This window comes from Aspergillus terreus, genomic scaffold, assembly GCF_000149615.1.
Source record: "Aspergillus terreus NIH2624 scaffold_11 genomic scaffold, whole genome shotgun sequence".
Taxonomy (NCBI): Eukaryota; Fungi; Ascomycota; class Eurotiomycetes; order Eurotiales; family Aspergillaceae; genus Aspergillus; species Aspergillus terreus.
In genome coordinates, this window is record NT_165934.1 from 571,971 (window position 1) to 589,153 (window position 17,183).

At 55.1% G+C, this 17,183-nt stretch overlaps 6 protein-coding genes across 6 annotated transcripts; 3 read left to right on the top strand and 3 right to left on the bottom strand.

Moving 5' to 3' along the window:
- Positions 1-1,798: 1,798 nt before the first annotated feature.
- ATEG_07628 (ATP-dependent RNA helicase SUV3) lies at positions 1,799-3,738 on the bottom strand (the record flags this gene model as incomplete). The annotated part of the gene is made up of 2 exons (XM_001216249.1): positions 1,799-2,747; positions 2,795-3,738. The coding sequence occupies 2 exons, from the start codon at positions 3,736-3,738 to the stop codon at positions 1,799-1,801; spliced, it is 1,893 nt and encodes a 630-aa protein (XP_001216249.1).
- A 766-nt stretch (positions 3,739-4,504) lies between these two features.
- Positions 4,505-6,919, top strand: ATEG_07629 (Sec1 family protein; the record flags this gene model as incomplete). Its single annotated transcript, XM_001216250.1, has 5 exons — positions 4,505-4,510; positions 4,668-4,755; positions 4,814-5,217; positions 5,276-5,742; positions 5,794-6,919. 5 exons carry the CDS (start codon positions 4,505-4,507, stop codon positions 6,917-6,919), a joined length of 2,091 nt encoding a protein of 696 aa, XP_001216250.1.
- A 1,190-nt stretch (positions 6,920-8,109) lies between these two features.
- Positions 8,110-9,501, top strand: ATEG_07630 (putative oxidoreductase; the record flags this gene model as incomplete). The annotated part of the gene is made up of 2 exons (XM_001216251.1): positions 8,110-8,286; positions 8,344-9,501. 2 exons carry the CDS (start codon positions 8,110-8,112, stop codon positions 9,499-9,501), a joined length of 1,335 nt encoding a protein of 444 aa, XP_001216251.1.
- Positions 9,502-9,605: 104 nt separating this feature from the next.
- Positions 9,606-10,855, bottom strand: ATEG_07631 (NAD-dependent epimerase/dehydratase family protein; the record flags this gene model as incomplete). The annotated part of the gene is made up of 3 exons (XM_001216252.1): positions 9,606-10,000; positions 10,055-10,746; positions 10,827-10,855. The coding sequence occupies 3 exons, from the start codon at positions 10,853-10,855 to the stop codon at positions 9,606-9,608; spliced, it is 1,116 nt and encodes a 371-aa protein (XP_001216252.1).
- Positions 10,856-12,045: 1,190 nt separating this feature from the next.
- ATEG_07632 (deadenylation-dependent mRNA-decapping factor PAT1) lies at positions 12,046-14,642 on the bottom strand (the record flags this gene model as incomplete). The annotated part of the gene is made up of 3 exons (XM_001216253.1): positions 12,046-12,169; positions 12,228-14,411; positions 14,503-14,642. The coding sequence occupies 3 exons, from the start codon at positions 14,640-14,642 to the stop codon at positions 12,046-12,048; spliced, it is 2,448 nt and encodes an 815-aa protein (XP_001216253.1).
- A 1,004-nt stretch (positions 14,643-15,646) lies between these two features.
- ATEG_07633 (glycosyltransferase family 15 protein) lies at positions 15,647-17,054 on the top strand (the record flags this gene model as incomplete). The annotated part of the gene is made up of 4 exons (XM_001216254.1): positions 15,647-15,694; positions 15,751-16,575; positions 16,650-16,938; positions 16,990-17,054. 4 exons carry the CDS (start codon positions 15,647-15,649, stop codon positions 17,052-17,054), a joined length of 1,227 nt encoding a protein of 408 aa, XP_001216254.1.
- Between the last annotated feature and the right edge of the window lie 129 nt (positions 17,055-17,183).

Consider the following 17,183-nt stretch of genomic DNA (forward strand, 5'->3'; position numbering starts at 1 on the left):
GTGAACGAGATCTTGAACCCGGGTTTGTCGAATCGCTTCTTCAAATCGGATCCTTCAGTGATATTCGCACCGGAATCCCCTCCTGTAAGGGGAAGGTGAAGAACGGTGTCGCCATTTTCATAATGGCTATCCACAGAAGGATGGGCTGTTGAACGAATGGTACTTTTACGGAGTACTATGTGTCTCCGATGTGGAGTCGGGGAACAGTTGATAGTACGAACCCTTGCAAAGCTAGGCACCTGTAGTACCTACCTAGGTAGCGAAAGGAAGGGGTGGGGTTAGCGTTGGCCTTCGTACATAAATACCTCGACGTAGCCAGCGGACTACTAATTATCTACCATTAGTACCTGGGGGCAACTGTTCCACACAGCATCTCCTTCCTTTCCCCGAGCGATACTAATATATTCGACTATCGGATTAAACAAAATGGGTACCAATGAAAAAACCCCTTCTTCAAATTCTCACTCTTCCTCTTCGCCAACACCTTCGCGAACCGTTACTACTCTTCGGAATATCGTGCAAAGTCCGTGGACGTAAGTGCAGGCCCATACATTCATGCCCTAAGATGTCTGAAGCTAACTTTTTAGCTTAATTTATATCGCAATGGTTACTCCACTTGTGCGAGGCATTTGGAATTACATGGGATGGAGTGACGGAGGAGAGGTGTCGCTATCGCTGAGTCACGGACTCTTAATACTGTACTTTATTATATCACAGTATGTTCGCAGGTACGGTTGATAGATGAATTGCCATACTGAATAGCAAATTTCATCAACCTAGCTTAAGTATCTGTGCCGGAAAGGAACTCCAACATCTTGCGGTTGAGATCCTTGTCCGACCAAGTTCGCTAAAAGGTGGCGTTGCAGGGTCCGGTGAGACAATTCTTCCATAGTCTATATGCCCCAAGGCAAAATGAAAGGTCTAAATCTACCTACTCGTCCTCCACCCATGGTTCTGCCTTAGTACTTTCTACAATGGGGAAATGCTGGGAAGATACCCTATGGGAAACTCCGAAACTGCCCTTCTATGTATCACTTTGCCCCACAGGGCGTAGGGCTGGTCGGCGTACTCCGTACGGAGTAGTGTTATTCTACGGCCCACGGTGCAGTCATACTCAAGTTAGCATGTGTCAATGTTTACATCCTTTTAGGACGCTTTCCCTACGGAGTATACGTACTGCTAAGGCTGTCTGGGGGGTTGTAATGTACTAGCTCCACCTGGACCGCCCTACACGGTATAGTCTTTTCTATAATCACTATGCTGGATAACCGAATACGCACTAAAAAAAAAAAAATAAAAAAAAAAAAAAAAGAAGAAGAAGAAGAAGTGGCGTAGCTTGCTAAAGGAAGTCGGTTCCTTCTCTGTAGAGGGTGTCTACTTATGGAGTAAGCACTAACTAACTAGTCGTTGGGTGACCCTCATCCCCATCACTCGCCCCACTCACCTCGTCGCGCGACCTCAGGGTGGCACTGCTCACCTACTGCTCCTGATCCGTAGAACTAGAAGGGCAGGCGTCGAGAGGCTCATAGAATTTTGCTCAATAATAGGCTTGGCTCAGTTTGATCAGGATCCTGGAGCAAAATGCGAAGCGAGAGAAATGCAATTAAGCGTCACTGTGGTAGGCCGACTCTACAAAACACCCTAACGCTCTGAGTACCAGAGTAGACACTGATAGTTCTGTACGCTAATATACAATTTGGAATATCAAGCCGACTACTACAAGTCCATAGTGTGGTGCATGTCGTCGGCAAATAGTATACAGTAGAGTGAACAGAGTAGAGATTCAAGCCCCAAGGGTCTATGCCGATTGGGCTTCTCTCTCTAGCGAAGTTTCCTCGGCAGAGAGATCAACAGGAGGTTCGTCACTTGCCCCCTGTCCATCTAGAGAGTCAATATCCGCCTCGGCCAGGAGTCTCTTGTGCTCCTGGATCTGCTTCTGCAGCGCAATTTGACGACGGAGAGATGCGTCCTTTCGGAGCTTTTTATTAGCAGAGAACTCAGTCAGGGCCCGCACCATACGTTCTTCAACCAGCTCTTTCACATGGGCGGCGAGAGTACGGTCCGTGAAGACTCCACCGAATCGATAGCCCAGCCACGAGTACAAGATCACCGACTTGTGAAGAATCTCCAGCTCATGAAGGTATTCCTTATTTCCGGACACAGGCTGTTCCAGAATTTCCAAGTTCAGGTCGGGAATGTCCAATAAACGACCACCGGAATGCTCGGCCACACACCGGAGGAAGGCGATAGCTGCATCACGGGAGGCAATATCGCGGGTTTGTATAGGAGCCGCCATGAAGGTGAGTTGGTCTTCGAACTGGAGACCACTGACTGTATCGATGACCTCGGCATTTTCAAGCTGGGGTCGCGTGTCGCACATGAAGAACAACGGATGAGTCTGCGATACCTCCGCCAGGCGCTTGATGATGTATTCTAGGGGGACACCCGGTGGGAAGTAGGCAGCGAACCGCTGGTAGACGGGGTCTGGAGGAATAATGCCGGCAGCAGCAAGGGGAGGGGGTTCAACTCCCATCGCTTGGCGAATGTGCGGTAGGTCAACTTCTTCCAGAGACGTGACGATACCGACATTCGAATTCTCGTCTGCGTTCTTTTTGCTCGCGTGTTGCGCTGCAGACCGGTATCGACCAGCGCGGCCCGCAATCTGCTTGATCTCAGGGACTGAGAGCCTCTGTAAGCCCCCTGGGACTCTCTTCACGATCGTTTCAAAGACGATCCGCTTGACGCTCCTAGTTATTGTTAGAGCAAAACTAGAATCCCAAGGTGATGTACTTACAGATTGAGACCCATACCAATAGCGTCGCTAGCGACCAGGTAGTCGTAGTCGTTGTTCGGGTCATTGAACAGACTAGCTTGTTGGGTTCGAATCTCAGCTGGCAAGCTGCCATAGACAATCGCCGCGCGGCGCCCGGTAACCTTTTCGATATCTGCTTTTAAGGCGTGAATCCCCACCCGCGAGAAAGCAACCACGCAGTCTCCTTTTTGGAGATTTCTCAGATCACCCTTCAAGCTCTGATCCGCCACCTTCAGTGGGTTCAACCGTTCGTAGCGATGGATCTCCAGTTTATCGCCGGTCAGTGCCGCCAGCTCCCGGATCAAAGGGACAGCTCGCTGTTCACCACAGAGATGAAGCTCTTTGGCCCGCGAACCTAGGACGGCGCGGGTCCACGCCCATCCACGTCGGGAGTCCGCAATCATTTGTATCTCGTCGATGACACCAACGTCATACGGATGACTCAGATTGACCATTTCAACGGTGTTACTGGTGATCCTGGGACTCTGTCCGTCAGGAATTTTGACCTCATCACCCGTGACCAGGCTGCACGATAAACCAGTCGACTGGAAGCGACCATAGACCTCTTGCGCAAGGAGACGGAGTGGACCGGCGTAGAATCCGCTTTCACTTGCTTCCAGCCGTTTCAACGCTCGATACGTCTTTCCTGAATTTGTCGGACCGACGTGTAGATGGATGGTGCGCTGCATGGCACGGGCTTGAGGGTACCATTCGGCGGGAAATCGCAAATCCGCCACCTTCTTCTGCTGCTCGAGATTGGGCGTCGAGTATTTAGACGTGACTTCCTCCGCATATAGCAAATATTCTAATTCACTCCGAAGACCCATTCGGCCAGACTTCAGGTATGCTTTCTGAAGTGTCGCTTTGACGTGGCGTAGCGAACTGGAACCACCCGACACACGGTCGTCGAGTTTGCACGCGTTCATGACATAGCGCTCGAATCGTTTCCATCCTGATAGGGCCGAGCTGGACTGCTCCGATAACCGCTGTTTAAATTCGTGAAGTAGGGAGGCGACGACTGCGGAGAAATCGGGAGGAGTGAAATTCTTGCGTTCTAGTCGGAGGGACGGTCGCGCGGGTGACTAGGGAATCAGCTTGTCTTCCTAAGATATAAAAGCCACCCCCATCCAAGGGATAGGATGATACCTTTTCAGCCTTTCTTGGGACCGAGTCAAGCGCTTTTGCTTTTTGGAGACGTTTGCCGCGCTGGAGGGCGGGAGTCGTCGCAAAGGAGCGCGTCCAGGGGCGGACCAGAGGCTGGAAAGAGCAGAATAGGCAATGGCTGCCCCTGCTCGACCAGGACATGCCAGCGGCTTTAGGAGGGATGTACAGATGGAGAAAGAGACAAGAGAGGAGTGTCGTGAGAAGAAGTCTGAGGAAGTATACTGACGGCTGCTCATGCAGGGTCCTCACCGCCCGATTCTGCCGGGATATGGTGGGGACGTCTTCACTTCGCGGTGGTTAGTGACTTTCCTCAGGTTGTTGATACGTTTCAAACAAATAGTCGGCCATCCTGCGTGATTTCGCTCGTCGCAGTCGGTTCTTTTTCTTCCCCTGAGCCTTATTTGGCCTTGACTCTTACTCCTGTCCCCTCTCCCTCCTCGTCCCGCCCCTTCTTGCCGGTTCCATACCCATGAACAGCTGAGGGCTGCCGGCCAGCCAAGATGGGCACCTCCCTATTGAATATCCAACATGACAGTAAGTAACAGCATGGCATGATCCTCTGGTGTTCAGTTACTCACCACCTGCGCATTCTAGTTATCTTAGATACCATTCGCCACGCCGCAGGAAACGAGGTGCGAACTGACGCTCCCCCACCAGACCGATGACGGAATTAACTATTGGCGGGTTACAGTGGAAGGTCCTGGTCGTGGACGAGACCAGTCGCAAGCTGATCGACAACACCGTCAACGAAGATGACATCCTCAACCTCAATGTCACCCGTAAGCCGACCTTCCTAACAGCCTAACACCAAGCGCCCGCTAATCGGCTTGTCGCAAGATATCGAGCAGCTCGAGCACCGGAGGAAGCCGAACCCGGACATGGATGCGCTGTACATACTGTCCCCGCAGTCCTACATCGTCGACTGCCTCCTGGCCGATTTCGAACGGCGGCGGTATAAGAAATCATGGTTGGTGTGGACCTCAGGTCGGTTGTCCTGTGTCTTGTCTACAGGGGTCAGCGTTCTGACGGCGTATACAGTCCTCGATAAGCAGCAGCGCGATAGACTAGAACGGTCACAAATGTCACAAGAGCAAATTGCGAGCTTCCGTGTCATGACGACCGATTACTTCCCAAGAGAATCCCGGCTGGTGACCTTTAGAGATCCGTGGAGTTTCCCCATTCTGTTCAATCCAGCCTGTAACCGTCTGGTTCCAGACCATCTCTCGGATTTGGCGGAGAAGGTGAGCGCATATGGAGCTTGCATGCCACAACAAGTGACAGATAGCTGACCTGCTGGAGATCGTCCATGTCTGTGCCAGTCTCGGAGAATACCCAACCATCCGGTACTATCGCCCACGGTCCCCTACCCACGAAGCCGGTGTTCTATGCTACCACCTGGCCAATTTTATCCAGAGAAAGATGGACATGTTTGCCCAGGCTCAGCGAGACTTCCCCCCGCCTTCTTCGAGGCCCCGCAGTGTACTTCTTGTGGTCGACCGCTCCATGGACCTAGTTGCGCCTTTGATCCATGAGTTCACCTACCAATCTATGGTGCACGACCTGCTGCCGGTCAAGGATGGGGACAAGGTGACCTACAAGACGATCATCAACGAGGGTAAACCTACCCAAGAACTCAAGGAAATGGAGATTAGTGAGAAGGACAAAGTCTGGGTGGAGTACCGGCACCTCCATATGAAGGATGTGGTGCAGAAGCTGCCCGACGATTTTGCCAAATTCCGAGCAGCCAATCCTCAATTTGCCGAGGAGTGAGTATCCCACATTGACTGCTTTCAAATGCATTCCTGACGATGATGTAGCAACGCCAACGCCAACGTGAACACCATCAAAGACATGCTGGCAGGTCTTACGGAATTCCAAGAAGGGCGTGATGCATACACGTTGCACCTTGATATGGCAGGAGAGTGTATGAAATTCTTCCAAGAACGCAAACTTCTGGAAGTGAGCTCGGTCGAACAATGCCTGGCCACTGGCCTGGACGAGAATTTCAAGAAAGCCAAGAACTTGGGATCCCAGCTTGTCCAGCTCATGGACGATGACGCGGTTGTGCCTATAGACCGACTGAGGCTCTTGCTTCTCTACATCATGTACCGAGGTGGGCTCCTGGCAGGAGATATCCGCAAGCTTTTAGCTCACGGTCAACTCCCTCCGCAGGACGGAGCAGTTATCGCCAACCTTGAACTACTCGGAGCTCGAGTCGAGAAGCAGCTTAAGGATGAGAAACCACCCGTGCAGCCGCTTTTCCAGCGGAAGCCCGCGCCTCCGCCAGACTCAGACGAGGCTGCTCTGTCTCGTTATGACCTGAATCTGAAACTGATGCTGGAGGAGCAAGTTCGGGGAACGTTGGACCCGACCGTGTTCCCCTATACCAAACCTCATACGGAGTCGGACGGCATGGGAGCTCAGCCGAACAGCAACATTTCGCAAGCGTCGTTGCGAAGTGCCAAACCGACATGGGCGCGCACCCGTTCCTCGGCAGAGCAGCCTCGACAGCGGATTATTGTGTTCATGGCCGGCGGGGCCACTTTTGGCGAAGCTCGCAGCTGCTACGAAGTCTCGCAGTCTTTCGGCAAGGACGTCATCCTCACAACCTCCCACATGTTGACCCCGTCCTTGTATCTTCGACAGCTCGGCGACCTCAGTGCCGACCGACGCCGTCTGGACCTCCCGGTTGACCGACCGAAGCCGACGGCCCCAGCGCACCTTTTCGAGCGTGAGACTCCTCCGCCGCAGCCCCAAGTTCAGCCTCCTCCACAGAGGAAATCCCCCATGCCGCGCCTTAACCCTCCGGCGCCTCCGACGGCAGCGATGGGCGCGATGTCCTTAGGGCCCACGAACGGATCGTCCAGCACGGCGGCACCATCCTCCAGTACTAAGCTTTCAAAGGAGAAGAAGGAGAAGAAGCGGCACCATTTCTTCCGGTAATGCCTAATATTCGCTTCTGCTTCGTGATTATGGCGCTGTGATACCAAGTTAGGATTGTTTTAGCCGGGCGCTGAATGGATAGCTTAGTATTTCTTCAAGTATATGCTTTGATTGTATGTACCTGCCAGTTAATCACCTCGTAAATAAACAGAAAGAATGGGTATCAATATGTAATCGCAATGCCAAATGTCCTCCATAACCAAACATTTAAGCTTCCCCCAGATACTTCAGAACGTCATCACTCTGATAGAACATCTGCCGCAACCGTTCTCCTCGCTTCCTTGCGTCGGCATGTCCCTTGCGCACCTGTTTCGCATTCAACTTCTGCACTTTTTCCGGCGGCGGGGTTGCCTTTGCCTTCGCTTTGGCCTTGGCCTTCTCCTCTCCTTCTAGGAGATCGGGATCCTGGACACCCGCCCCTAGTCCAACGGTATCAACTTTTAGTCGTCCCTTCAACGGCTCTCGAATGCCCTCGCGGCCCGGCGCACCCAAGCCCCTACGACTATCTGGATCCCACCCGTACGCAGAGAGATACCGCAGGCCGTGGCGAGTGCGGTCCAGATGCGACGGCGGATGCGAATGCGTCAGACAGACCTGGTGGGCAAGTGAGGCTTCATGGGGCCGAGCGGCGAAGTCGTCCGCGGGGAGAGGAAGATTGCAGACATCGCAGTGGGTTGGCGCGGAGGGGGAGGGTGGCGCGGACTGCGTCTCTGCTTGCGGTTTGGACGCGCTGTCTATAGACGGTTCCTCCAAAGGCGGTTGATTGGTATCTGGGAGCCTGGAAGAGGACTGTTCCTGTGGCTGTTGTTGCTTCAGGACGATCGAGAGATATCTATCGGCGATGCTGGGACCGGCGGACGACGCGGGCACGGAAGAAGACCGAGTCGAGGTGGTGTTGAGCTCGTGCTCGGACGATCGCACGAAGGCGACGCGTTTGCGACTGATCCCGGCGCCGAAGACGCGCTGGTCTTCCAGCGGGAGGAAGTAGTCTTCTCCTTCGTCTTGCGACATGGGTGTCGTACTCCATGCGGAGTGTGAAGGAGGAAGTTGAAGTGGCGGGAGATCGACGGATCGGGATTGACTTCCTTAGCTTACTAGCCTAGCTTACACATCACCGTTTCTCTGACAGTAAACACGCGGCTCTTCTCTCCCTCTCTTCCTCTCTCCCCGTCGACTCCCTCCCATTCACCATGCCCATCCCCATTATCATCCAGGGCGTGCGTGAGGGCGTCTCGTCCATTCCGTATGCCTGGACCGTCCTGCAGGTCGCCCCCTGGGCGCTCCTCCTGGCCGCATTGAAGTACTACTTTGGCGGCGCACGCAATGGCTCCGAGCGATTGATGCATTCGAAGGTGGTCATGGTGACGGTACGTCTCTTCACCTCCAATCCCCACCCAGCGGTTATACTGACAAAGACATCCTAGGGCGGAACATCCGGCATCGGTGCCAGCGTCGTCTACGAGCTCGCCTCGCGCGGCGCCCAAATCATCCTGCTCACACAGCACGCCCCCAACGACATCTTCCTGGTCGACTACATCGAGGATCTGCGCAAGTCGACCGGCAACCAGCTCATCTACGCCGAGCAGGTCGACCTGCGCTCGCTGCACTCCATCCGCACCTTCGCCACCAAATGGATCGACAACGTCCCGCCCCGCCGCCTCGACATGCTCATCCTCTGTGCCGGCACCGCAACCCCCACCTCCGCCTCGCCGCGCCCCGTCACCCCGGACGGCCTCGACGAGGAGTGGCAGGTCAACTACCTCGCCAACTTCCACCTCCTGAGCATCCTCAGCCCGGCCCTGCGCGCCCAACCGCCCCACCGCGACGTGCGCGTCATCTTCACCACCTGCACCAGCTACATTGGTGGGAAGTTGAACCTCAAGGAGGCTGACACCGCACCGACTACTGCTGCTGCTGCCGCCGCCGCTACCGCCATGGCGACATCATCGAAGAAAGGCAAATCGAAAAAGAAACCCACGCCCGCCACCACTACTTCCTCTTCCATGGCGACCAGAAAACGCCCCAACCTGTTCGCCGCCAGCAAACTCTCCCTCATGATCTTCGCCCACGCCTTCCAACAACACCTCAACGCCTACAAGCGCCCCGACGGCCAGCCGCCCTGCACCCGCGTCCTCGTCGTCGACCCGGGCTTCAGCCGTACCCCCGGCACACGCCGCTGGCTGACCGGCGGCTCGCTGTGGGGTCTGCTGTTCTACCTGCTGACCTGGCCATTCTGGTGGCTTGTGCTCAAGTCGGCACCGCAGGGCGCGCAGAGTATCCTGTATGCGGCGATGGAGGCCAAATTCGGCCGTGGGACTGGCGGGTGGATGGTGAAGGAATGTCGCGAGGTGGACTTTGCACGGCGCGAGATCACAGACCAGGAGGTGGCGCGGCAGTTGTGGGAGTTTAGTGAGAAGCAGATTGAGGTGAAGGAGCGCGAGGGCGCGCTTCTGAGGGCGATGCAGAACCAGAACCCGGAGCAAGATTCGCAGAAAGGACAGGAGCAGGCAGCGACTGGGTCCGGGTCCAAGGCGGGGGATAAGACGCCTGGGTCGCGACGGAGCCGACGGACGAATAAATAGACATATACACTTCTACGGAATACTACATAGACGGCAACAAAAGAAATTCGTTCAATTTATCAACCCCGACTACTTTTCCGTATCCGGTCCTATCGACCTATTATCTATTTCTTCAGCTGTTCCAGCAGCTCGGCAGGGGGCTGTTGACGGTAGCCCTGAGGGTTGTTCTTGGTCCAGCGCCAGAGATCCTCGCAGGCCTGCTCGAGGGTGCGCTGCGCCTTCCAGCCCAGCTCCTGGTTGGCCCGGGTGGGGTTGGAGGTGAGGTTGAGGACGTCACCAGCGCGACGGGGGGCGACCTCGTAGGGAAGGTCGCGGCCGACGGCGTTGGAGAAGGCCCGGATCATCTCGTAGACGGTGCTGCCCTTGCCGGTACCCAGGTTCCAGGCGCGGACACCGGGGTTGTTGGCGCGCAGGTAGTTGAGGGCCTTGAGATGGCCGTCCGCCAGGTCGAGAATGTGGATGTAGTCGCGGATGGCGGTACCATCGTGGGAGGCGTAGTCTGGATGTTCTGTTAGTTCTGCGGCACGCACGTGGAATCATCCCGAGTACGTACCATCGCCGAAAACGAGCAGCTTCTCGCGCTTGCCGGTGGCGACCTGGGCCAGGAGAGGCAGCAGGTTGTAGGGGACACCCTGGGGGTCCTCACCCATGATGCCGCTGGGGTGGGCACCGGCAGGGTTGAAGTAGCGCAGCAGGGCGGCGTTCCACTTGTCGGCGTCGGCGGCGTTGCCGGCCTTCTTGGCGTTGTTGCGCTGGGCGTTGATCACGTCGGTGATGGCGGTCTCGACGGCGAACTTGGTGTTACCGTAGGGGTTGGTGGGACCGAGGGGGCACTCCTCGGGGATGGGGATCATGTTGGGGAAGCGGGTAGCATCACCGTAGACGGTAGCGGAGCTGGAGAAGACAATGTTGGTGACATTGTGGCGGACCATGGAGCGCAGGAGACACAGAGTGCCGTAGACGTTGACCATGTAGTAGTCCAGGGGCTTCTCGCCGGACTCGCCGACGGCCTTGAGGGCAGCGAAGTGGATAACGCTGTCGATGTCGGGGTGGGCCTCGAAGACCTTGTCAAAGGCCTTCTCGTCGGTGACATCGAGCTGGGCGAACTCGGGCTTCTTGCCGGAGATCAGCTCAATGCGACGAAGGGCCTCATCGGAGGAGTTGTAGAGGTTGTCGGCGACGACGACCTTGTAACCGGCCTCGAGGAGAGCGAGGGTGGTGAACGAGCCAATGTAGCCTGTGCCACTGCGGGGTGTTGTTAGCTAGAGGATGGGGAGGGGGAGGGGCAGGAGGGGTGAGGGTGAGTGGTGAGACATAGGACATACCCGGTGACGAGAACGGAGCCAGCAGACATGATGAAGATGTGGATGAGGAATTGAGTGGAGGAGGAGTGAGGAAGAGTGAGGAAGAGAAAGAGGAGGGCAATGGGAGAAGATGGGAAGAAGTAGAAAAGAGACGGTGTTTGTCAGGGGAACTGGTGATGGTAATAATAATAATAATAATAGGAGTAAAGCGTAATTAATATGGCGGGGCAGGCACCGTACCGCATCGTACCGTAAGTTACCATCCCTCTCGCCATAACCCCATGCACATACGGGGGATTCTCCGTAATTGCTCGTACCCCACGGATGGAGTCGTGAAACGGTGCTCAATCGGCATACGTAAGTCTCGGGTCGATCGCCCCTTGCCAGCATCAGTTAATCTCTCAATGAGTCTCGCTGCAAACTGAACCTGCCCATGCATCTGTCTGTCCGTTTGACATACAACGACATACAGAGGTACACTACCTGCCACACAGGACGTACATTCCGTACATTCCAATACCTGACCACGCCGGAATCATCGGGCTGAACACGGCCATCGGCTGAGAACGGTTGGAACGGACAATAGCATGATCCCTAATTAACCGATCGGCTTGCCTATCACCCTCTCTCTGCATGGCAATTCCGACCCTGCCAATCGCATAGAGACCACCTGGTCAAATGTCCACTGCGGCGGGTCGAGCTCCACTCGGTTTTCGGAGGCCCAGCAAGTCATCCAAGGGTCCATCTCTCCCGAATCATCTCCAGATGAACCCCGTGGCCAGATGAATCCCGTGGTGTCGTTGCACCACCCAGCCCATGTCATCCACCGGGTATCCGTGGTCGGATCCTGTAGCTCTGGCTAGCCTGTCATGGTCGTCTTCAGGAAAGTAAAGGAAGAGAACAAGGAAGAAAGTTGCATCCAATCAATTCGGCAGTAAAAATGTACAAATTACTTCATCATGAATACGAAATCAAACATCGGGTCGTCTCAAAATATGACCCAGGGACAACGCCTGCTCCGACGTCATCCGGCGAATTTTTCCAGTAGCTCCAAGGCTAGCCATTCAGTGCTCGTCATACCGTGGGATAGATAACCCGGGCTTCCACCCGGTTGGATCTCTCAATCGCTAGGTGAGATGAGAGGAGATTGTCGTAGACGGAGGTCAGAAATCAGGAGTCCGTGGTCCTCACTACAGGACTAGAGTGCAGTCATTCATATCTCGACCATCTCTCGTATCCTTCATCCGAGAAGCTCAACATCGAGACCAATGGCCCGCATGAACAAGTTGACGTTTCCAAGGCGTTGGCTAGCCATCTCGGCGGGAAGAGTCTTGCTGTAGGTCACTGTTTCCATCACTCGGTCCCTACATCAACCGTTAGCATTGTACTTCACCCATCCAGTCACACCGCGTAAAGACTTACTTCACCGCAATGACCAACCGCTGCTGTTGCTCCGGGCTTGCGCCAATGCCCACGGCCGCCAAGAATTGCCACACATACATGTCGTCCCCGGCATTGATCGATCCCGGGAAGATATCCCCAAACGTAGGCTCCAGCGTGTCGAAGAGGATGTTAAACTTCTCCACCCATTGTTGCCAGTCGCGTTCCGCGGCCTGTCCGGCCTCCTTGACAATCTCCGCACGGCTGAGCAGCATGGTCAAAATGCCCAATCCAATGCGAGTCTTGGCCACCATCTGCACATGCGTCTGCGCAATAACCAGTCCCAGGAGTCCGATAATAATGTTGAATGGTGCCTCGTTCACGTAGCCTAGCAGGCTGGGCATGACCGCCTGCGAGAAGAGCTCAATGGCCTCACGCACCGCAATCGAAGGCTGACTCTCCCCGGGAGCCGGTTGTGCCAGCCGAACAACGTCCAGAGTATCCAGATGAACCACAATCATGGTAAGAATAGTGACCCGCTGCTCCTGGTCGATGTGTCGGAAGATACGAGGGATAGCCTTCTTGCCCTTCGGGTAGGAAAGGAATGCAATGAAAGGATGAGTGGTGTTGGGGACGATGGGCTCCATGACCTTCAAGCCCTGCCACAACTTCTGATTGAGCGAGCGGACCTTCTGTCGCCATTCCAGGTGCCGTTGGATGGCCTCGGGGTCATTCTCATCCGGCGGGGGCGGCATCGTCCGTTCCATATCCTCCATCTCCATCAAAGTGCCGTACACACCCTCAATGTTGGTAAGGATGGACTTCCGATCGCTCATGCTCAAGTCCGCGTGCGGCTTCTTGGCTGGTTTTCCTCCTTCCGAGCTCTCGGGGCGCTTGATATTGAGCATGGGCTTCGGCGTCTTCGCATTGCTAAACGAGATTTTGCCCAAGCTTCCCTCGATGATCAACTGCTTGTTCTTGGGCTTAGCCTTGGCCGCTTCCACCGCACGCTGCACCTGTTGCTGCATCCGCTGCATGTGGTTGTCTGCACTCTGCGCCTGGCGCCGGCCATGGCCACCCAGGCGGTTACCCGTCTGGAGAAGGTATGTCTGCGCAAAGTGACCTAGAGGCTGATGAGGGTGTTGTCGGGGGGCGCCACGGATCTGGCTGTAGACTTGATAGTAGAAATCCTCGGCCAGGACGGCCTCGGAATCGTCACCGACATTTCCTGCGGCGGCCACCAGCTGCTGGAGTTGGATCCGAGTGATGAAATTCTTATCCTGCGGGGTCATCAGTCCATTGCCTCTCGAGAGGAGGAAAATCTTGTGGTTGCGCTTCGCCCGTTTGGCATCCTCCATCAAGTACGCAATGCGCTGCTCCTCAGTCAAGTTCATCAATTGCTGGGGATTGGTGATCAGCGGCAGGATGTTGTTTCCTCCCCGAGGACCTTGCGGGATGGCGGGCTGCGGGGGTTGTTGTTGTTGATGTTGCTGCGGCCGGGGTGCCTGGGGCGGCATAGCCTGGCGCTGCGGAGGAACCATGTGCTGAGGGGGGAGGTTGGCATTTTGCAACAGATGCAAAGGCACGTTGGGCGGGAAAGGATAATGTTCAGGGCCCATCGGCGGCTGGTGCATGAGCTGCGTTGGTGGAACCCCTTTGGCGAACTGGGCTTGTAACAACTCCGGTGGCAGCTGTGCGAAGCCTTCAGGGAGGCCCGGGGGACGCTGAAGAGGTTGTGAAAGCTCCGGAATCGACTGTGGCAGAGATACCGGGGGCTGGCCGAGACCGGGAGGAACTCCGTGGCCACGTAGCTGGGCTTCGACTTCCTCCAAACTCAACATCTTCTTGGGTTGGGCTGCAGGTTGGGGAGCTGGCTCCGGTTTCTGGGGCATGTTCCAGATGCTGGACTTGGCCTGAAGGTCGGGGATATAGTCGGGGTCGGAGTACTTCTCATATCCAGTACGCTTCGGTTGCTTGGCTGTAGCGGTCGATGGAGCGGGCTCCGTCGCAGGGGGAGCGACAGCCGGTGCCCCTGGGTGCTGGAGACTGTACCGGACCTGTTCCTCACCGATCGCGTCTGCTACCTGAGCGGTCTTTCCAAAGAAATCAAAGTCCTTGCCCACAGGGGCGGACTCGAGTTCACCACCGAAGGTATCGTCGTTGAACGCATCCTGGTCATCGTCAAGCTGGTCACCGAGGCCATCGTAGGTGTCCTCGAAATCGATTCTGCAAACACGCGGAAAGCGTCAGTAACAGCCAATTGAAGTCTCCTACATCTTGATCACAGATCCGGCTTGAAGCATATAAGGTGACTCACACATCGTCATCGTCGTCGGGGGCGTGAGCGCGAGCGCGGGCGACCTCAGCAAACGGGTCAGGGGTGTCGAAAATGCCCCTCTTGTCACCCGGAGGAGCCCGATCCCTCGGAAGGGTGGTATCGAAGCCGAAGAAGGACATCTTCGGCCGAGGGTGGTGGATGGAAAGGGGAAGAGGAGAAGAGGGGGAGGAGGAATCACCACCGCATAATTTCCGACAGTGCGGGATGAAGTTGAGACGTTGATATCACGCCGCTTGCCGTTTGGGTTTAGCTTGCGGCCTGAGGCATAAGATGACTAAGCGGAACAATAGGAAGAGGAATTAAGGTAAGATCAGGTAGTATCGAGAGATGTTTGAGATCATCAGGAGTATTATGAATTCTCTTGGATAGGAAATATCAACGATATCACCTTCTGTAGTAGTATGTCTTATTGTTCTTCCGTTCTGTTGTTGTTCATGGACTATCTCCATAGTCTACTCTGGGTAGATAGTCCATGTATAGGGACAATGATCGTCGCCCCATCAGTGCATGGAGACATCCTGTCCTCCGGAGTCGCTGTCGTTCTAGAATATCCCGTCAGACATCCCTCCTCCAGCATCCCAGGACAATTATCATAAGAATAGAACATCTAATATAAACGCTTCGCATCGGTGGCTGAAACCGGGGCTTCCCCCCTGATCGGGCCAATAATAGAAGAGACGGCTACGTAGTCCGAAAACAGAGCGTTTTCTCTCTTTTCATCCTCTCATCCCTTGAAATCTTCACTATATCGCACGTCGATCTCTTCTGTTTCCCTCCATTTCTCTCCCCATTCGATCGCAGTGAGTCCTCATAGGACGGCTGGGGATTGTGGATGCTGCCATTCTTACATCCTTTGCACTGATTTGGATATCAGATTGATTGAATTGCTTGTCTTATCGTTCCGGCCTCATCCCATAACTATCTCTCCGACGCCACTCCCCCATTCTTGATCCTGTGTTCATTGTCCTCTGCAGCCGGAGTCTCTGTTTCGCTATTTACTCTATTCCAAACCTCCTGTCGTTCGTTTCTACTCCTCTCGATTCCGGGTCTCGTCCGTATATACTCTCGCCTCTACACAGGCAGCCAGATTCCTTCTGCCTAGTCACACCATCCCCTCCCCAACATGTCTTCCGGACCCAGATATCTTCGCTACCTCTTGTTCGCGGCAGTGGTACGCTATCCTCTTAATATCTCCCCAAGTCGCACCCGTTACTAACCTCGGACCAGGGAGTGACGCTATTCTTCTTCATCTCCCGCAGCGCAATCCCCATCCCTGAGAACATCGGTTCCAAGATCAACAACTACAAAGATACCCTCACATCTTCATCGTCGTCGTCCTCCCATTCCATCTCCTCTCCCGGATCCTCCAATGGACAATCCGCGGTGGTCCCCAAACCCGACGTCTCTTCCGGAAGCGCTGGCGCTTCCAGCGAGCGGGTGAATGCGACGTTCGTCACCCTAGCCCGCAACAGCGATGTCTGGGAGATCGCCAAGTCGATTCGCCAGGTGGAGGACCGCTTCAATCGCAACTACCACTACGACTGGGTGTTCCTGAACGACAAGCCCTTTGATGACACTTTCAAGAAAGTCACCACGTCGCTGGTTTCCGGTACCACCCACTACGGCCAGATCCCCACCGAACACTGGTCCTACCCGGAATGGATCGATCAGGACAAGGCCAAGGAAGTGCGGGAGGCCATGGACGCAAAGAAGATCATCTACGGCGGTTCTGAGAGCTACCGTCACATGTGTCGCTACGAGTCCGGCTTCTTCTTCCGTCACGAACTGATGATGAACTACGAATACTACTGGCGTGTAGAGCCCAGCATTGAACTCTACTGCGACATCAGCTTCGACCCCTTCCGCTACATGAAGGACAACAACAAGAAATACAGCTTCACTCTCAGTCTCTACGAATACTACGAAACCATCCCTACCCTGTGGGACAGCGTCAAGAAGTTCATGGGCAACCACCCGGAGCACATCGCCGATGGCAACTCCATGGATTTCCTCAGCGATGACGGCGGCAAGACCTACAACAAGTGTCACTTCGTATGTGCTATTTCTCTCCTTCCATCCCCGCCCTTCCTCAGTCCTTTCGCGCTTGCTAACCATGTGTCCGACAGTGGTCCAACTTTGAGATTGGAAGTCTGGAGTGGCTGCGGTCCAAGCAATACATTGACTACTTCGAGTCGCTGGACCAGGACGGCGGCTTTTTCTACGAGCGCTGGGGTGATGCGCCGGTGCACTCGATTGCCGCTGGCATCCTCCTGAAAAAGGAGCAGATCCATTTCTTCGACGAGATCGCCTACTACCACGTCCCCTTTACCCACTGCCCCACCTCTGAGAAGATGAGACTGGAGAACAAATGCTCCTGCAACCCCAGCGACAACTTCGACTGGAAGGGCTACTCCTGTAAGTCATCGCCCGGCCAGAAAATCAATGCCCACTGACACCGTTGCGCAGGCACATCCCGCTTCTTCCAGGTGAACAACATGGAGAAACCAGAAGGGTACGAAAGTCAAAGTTGACTAGCCGTTGTTGGAAAAGTGCTCCTGGCGATTGCTATCGTCGGCTGTATTGTTCTCGCGTTGAACAACAACATCCGCGCACGCGTGGTCCGCGGAGGGCGCCAATTCCCCGAGCGAGCCCTGGAGACC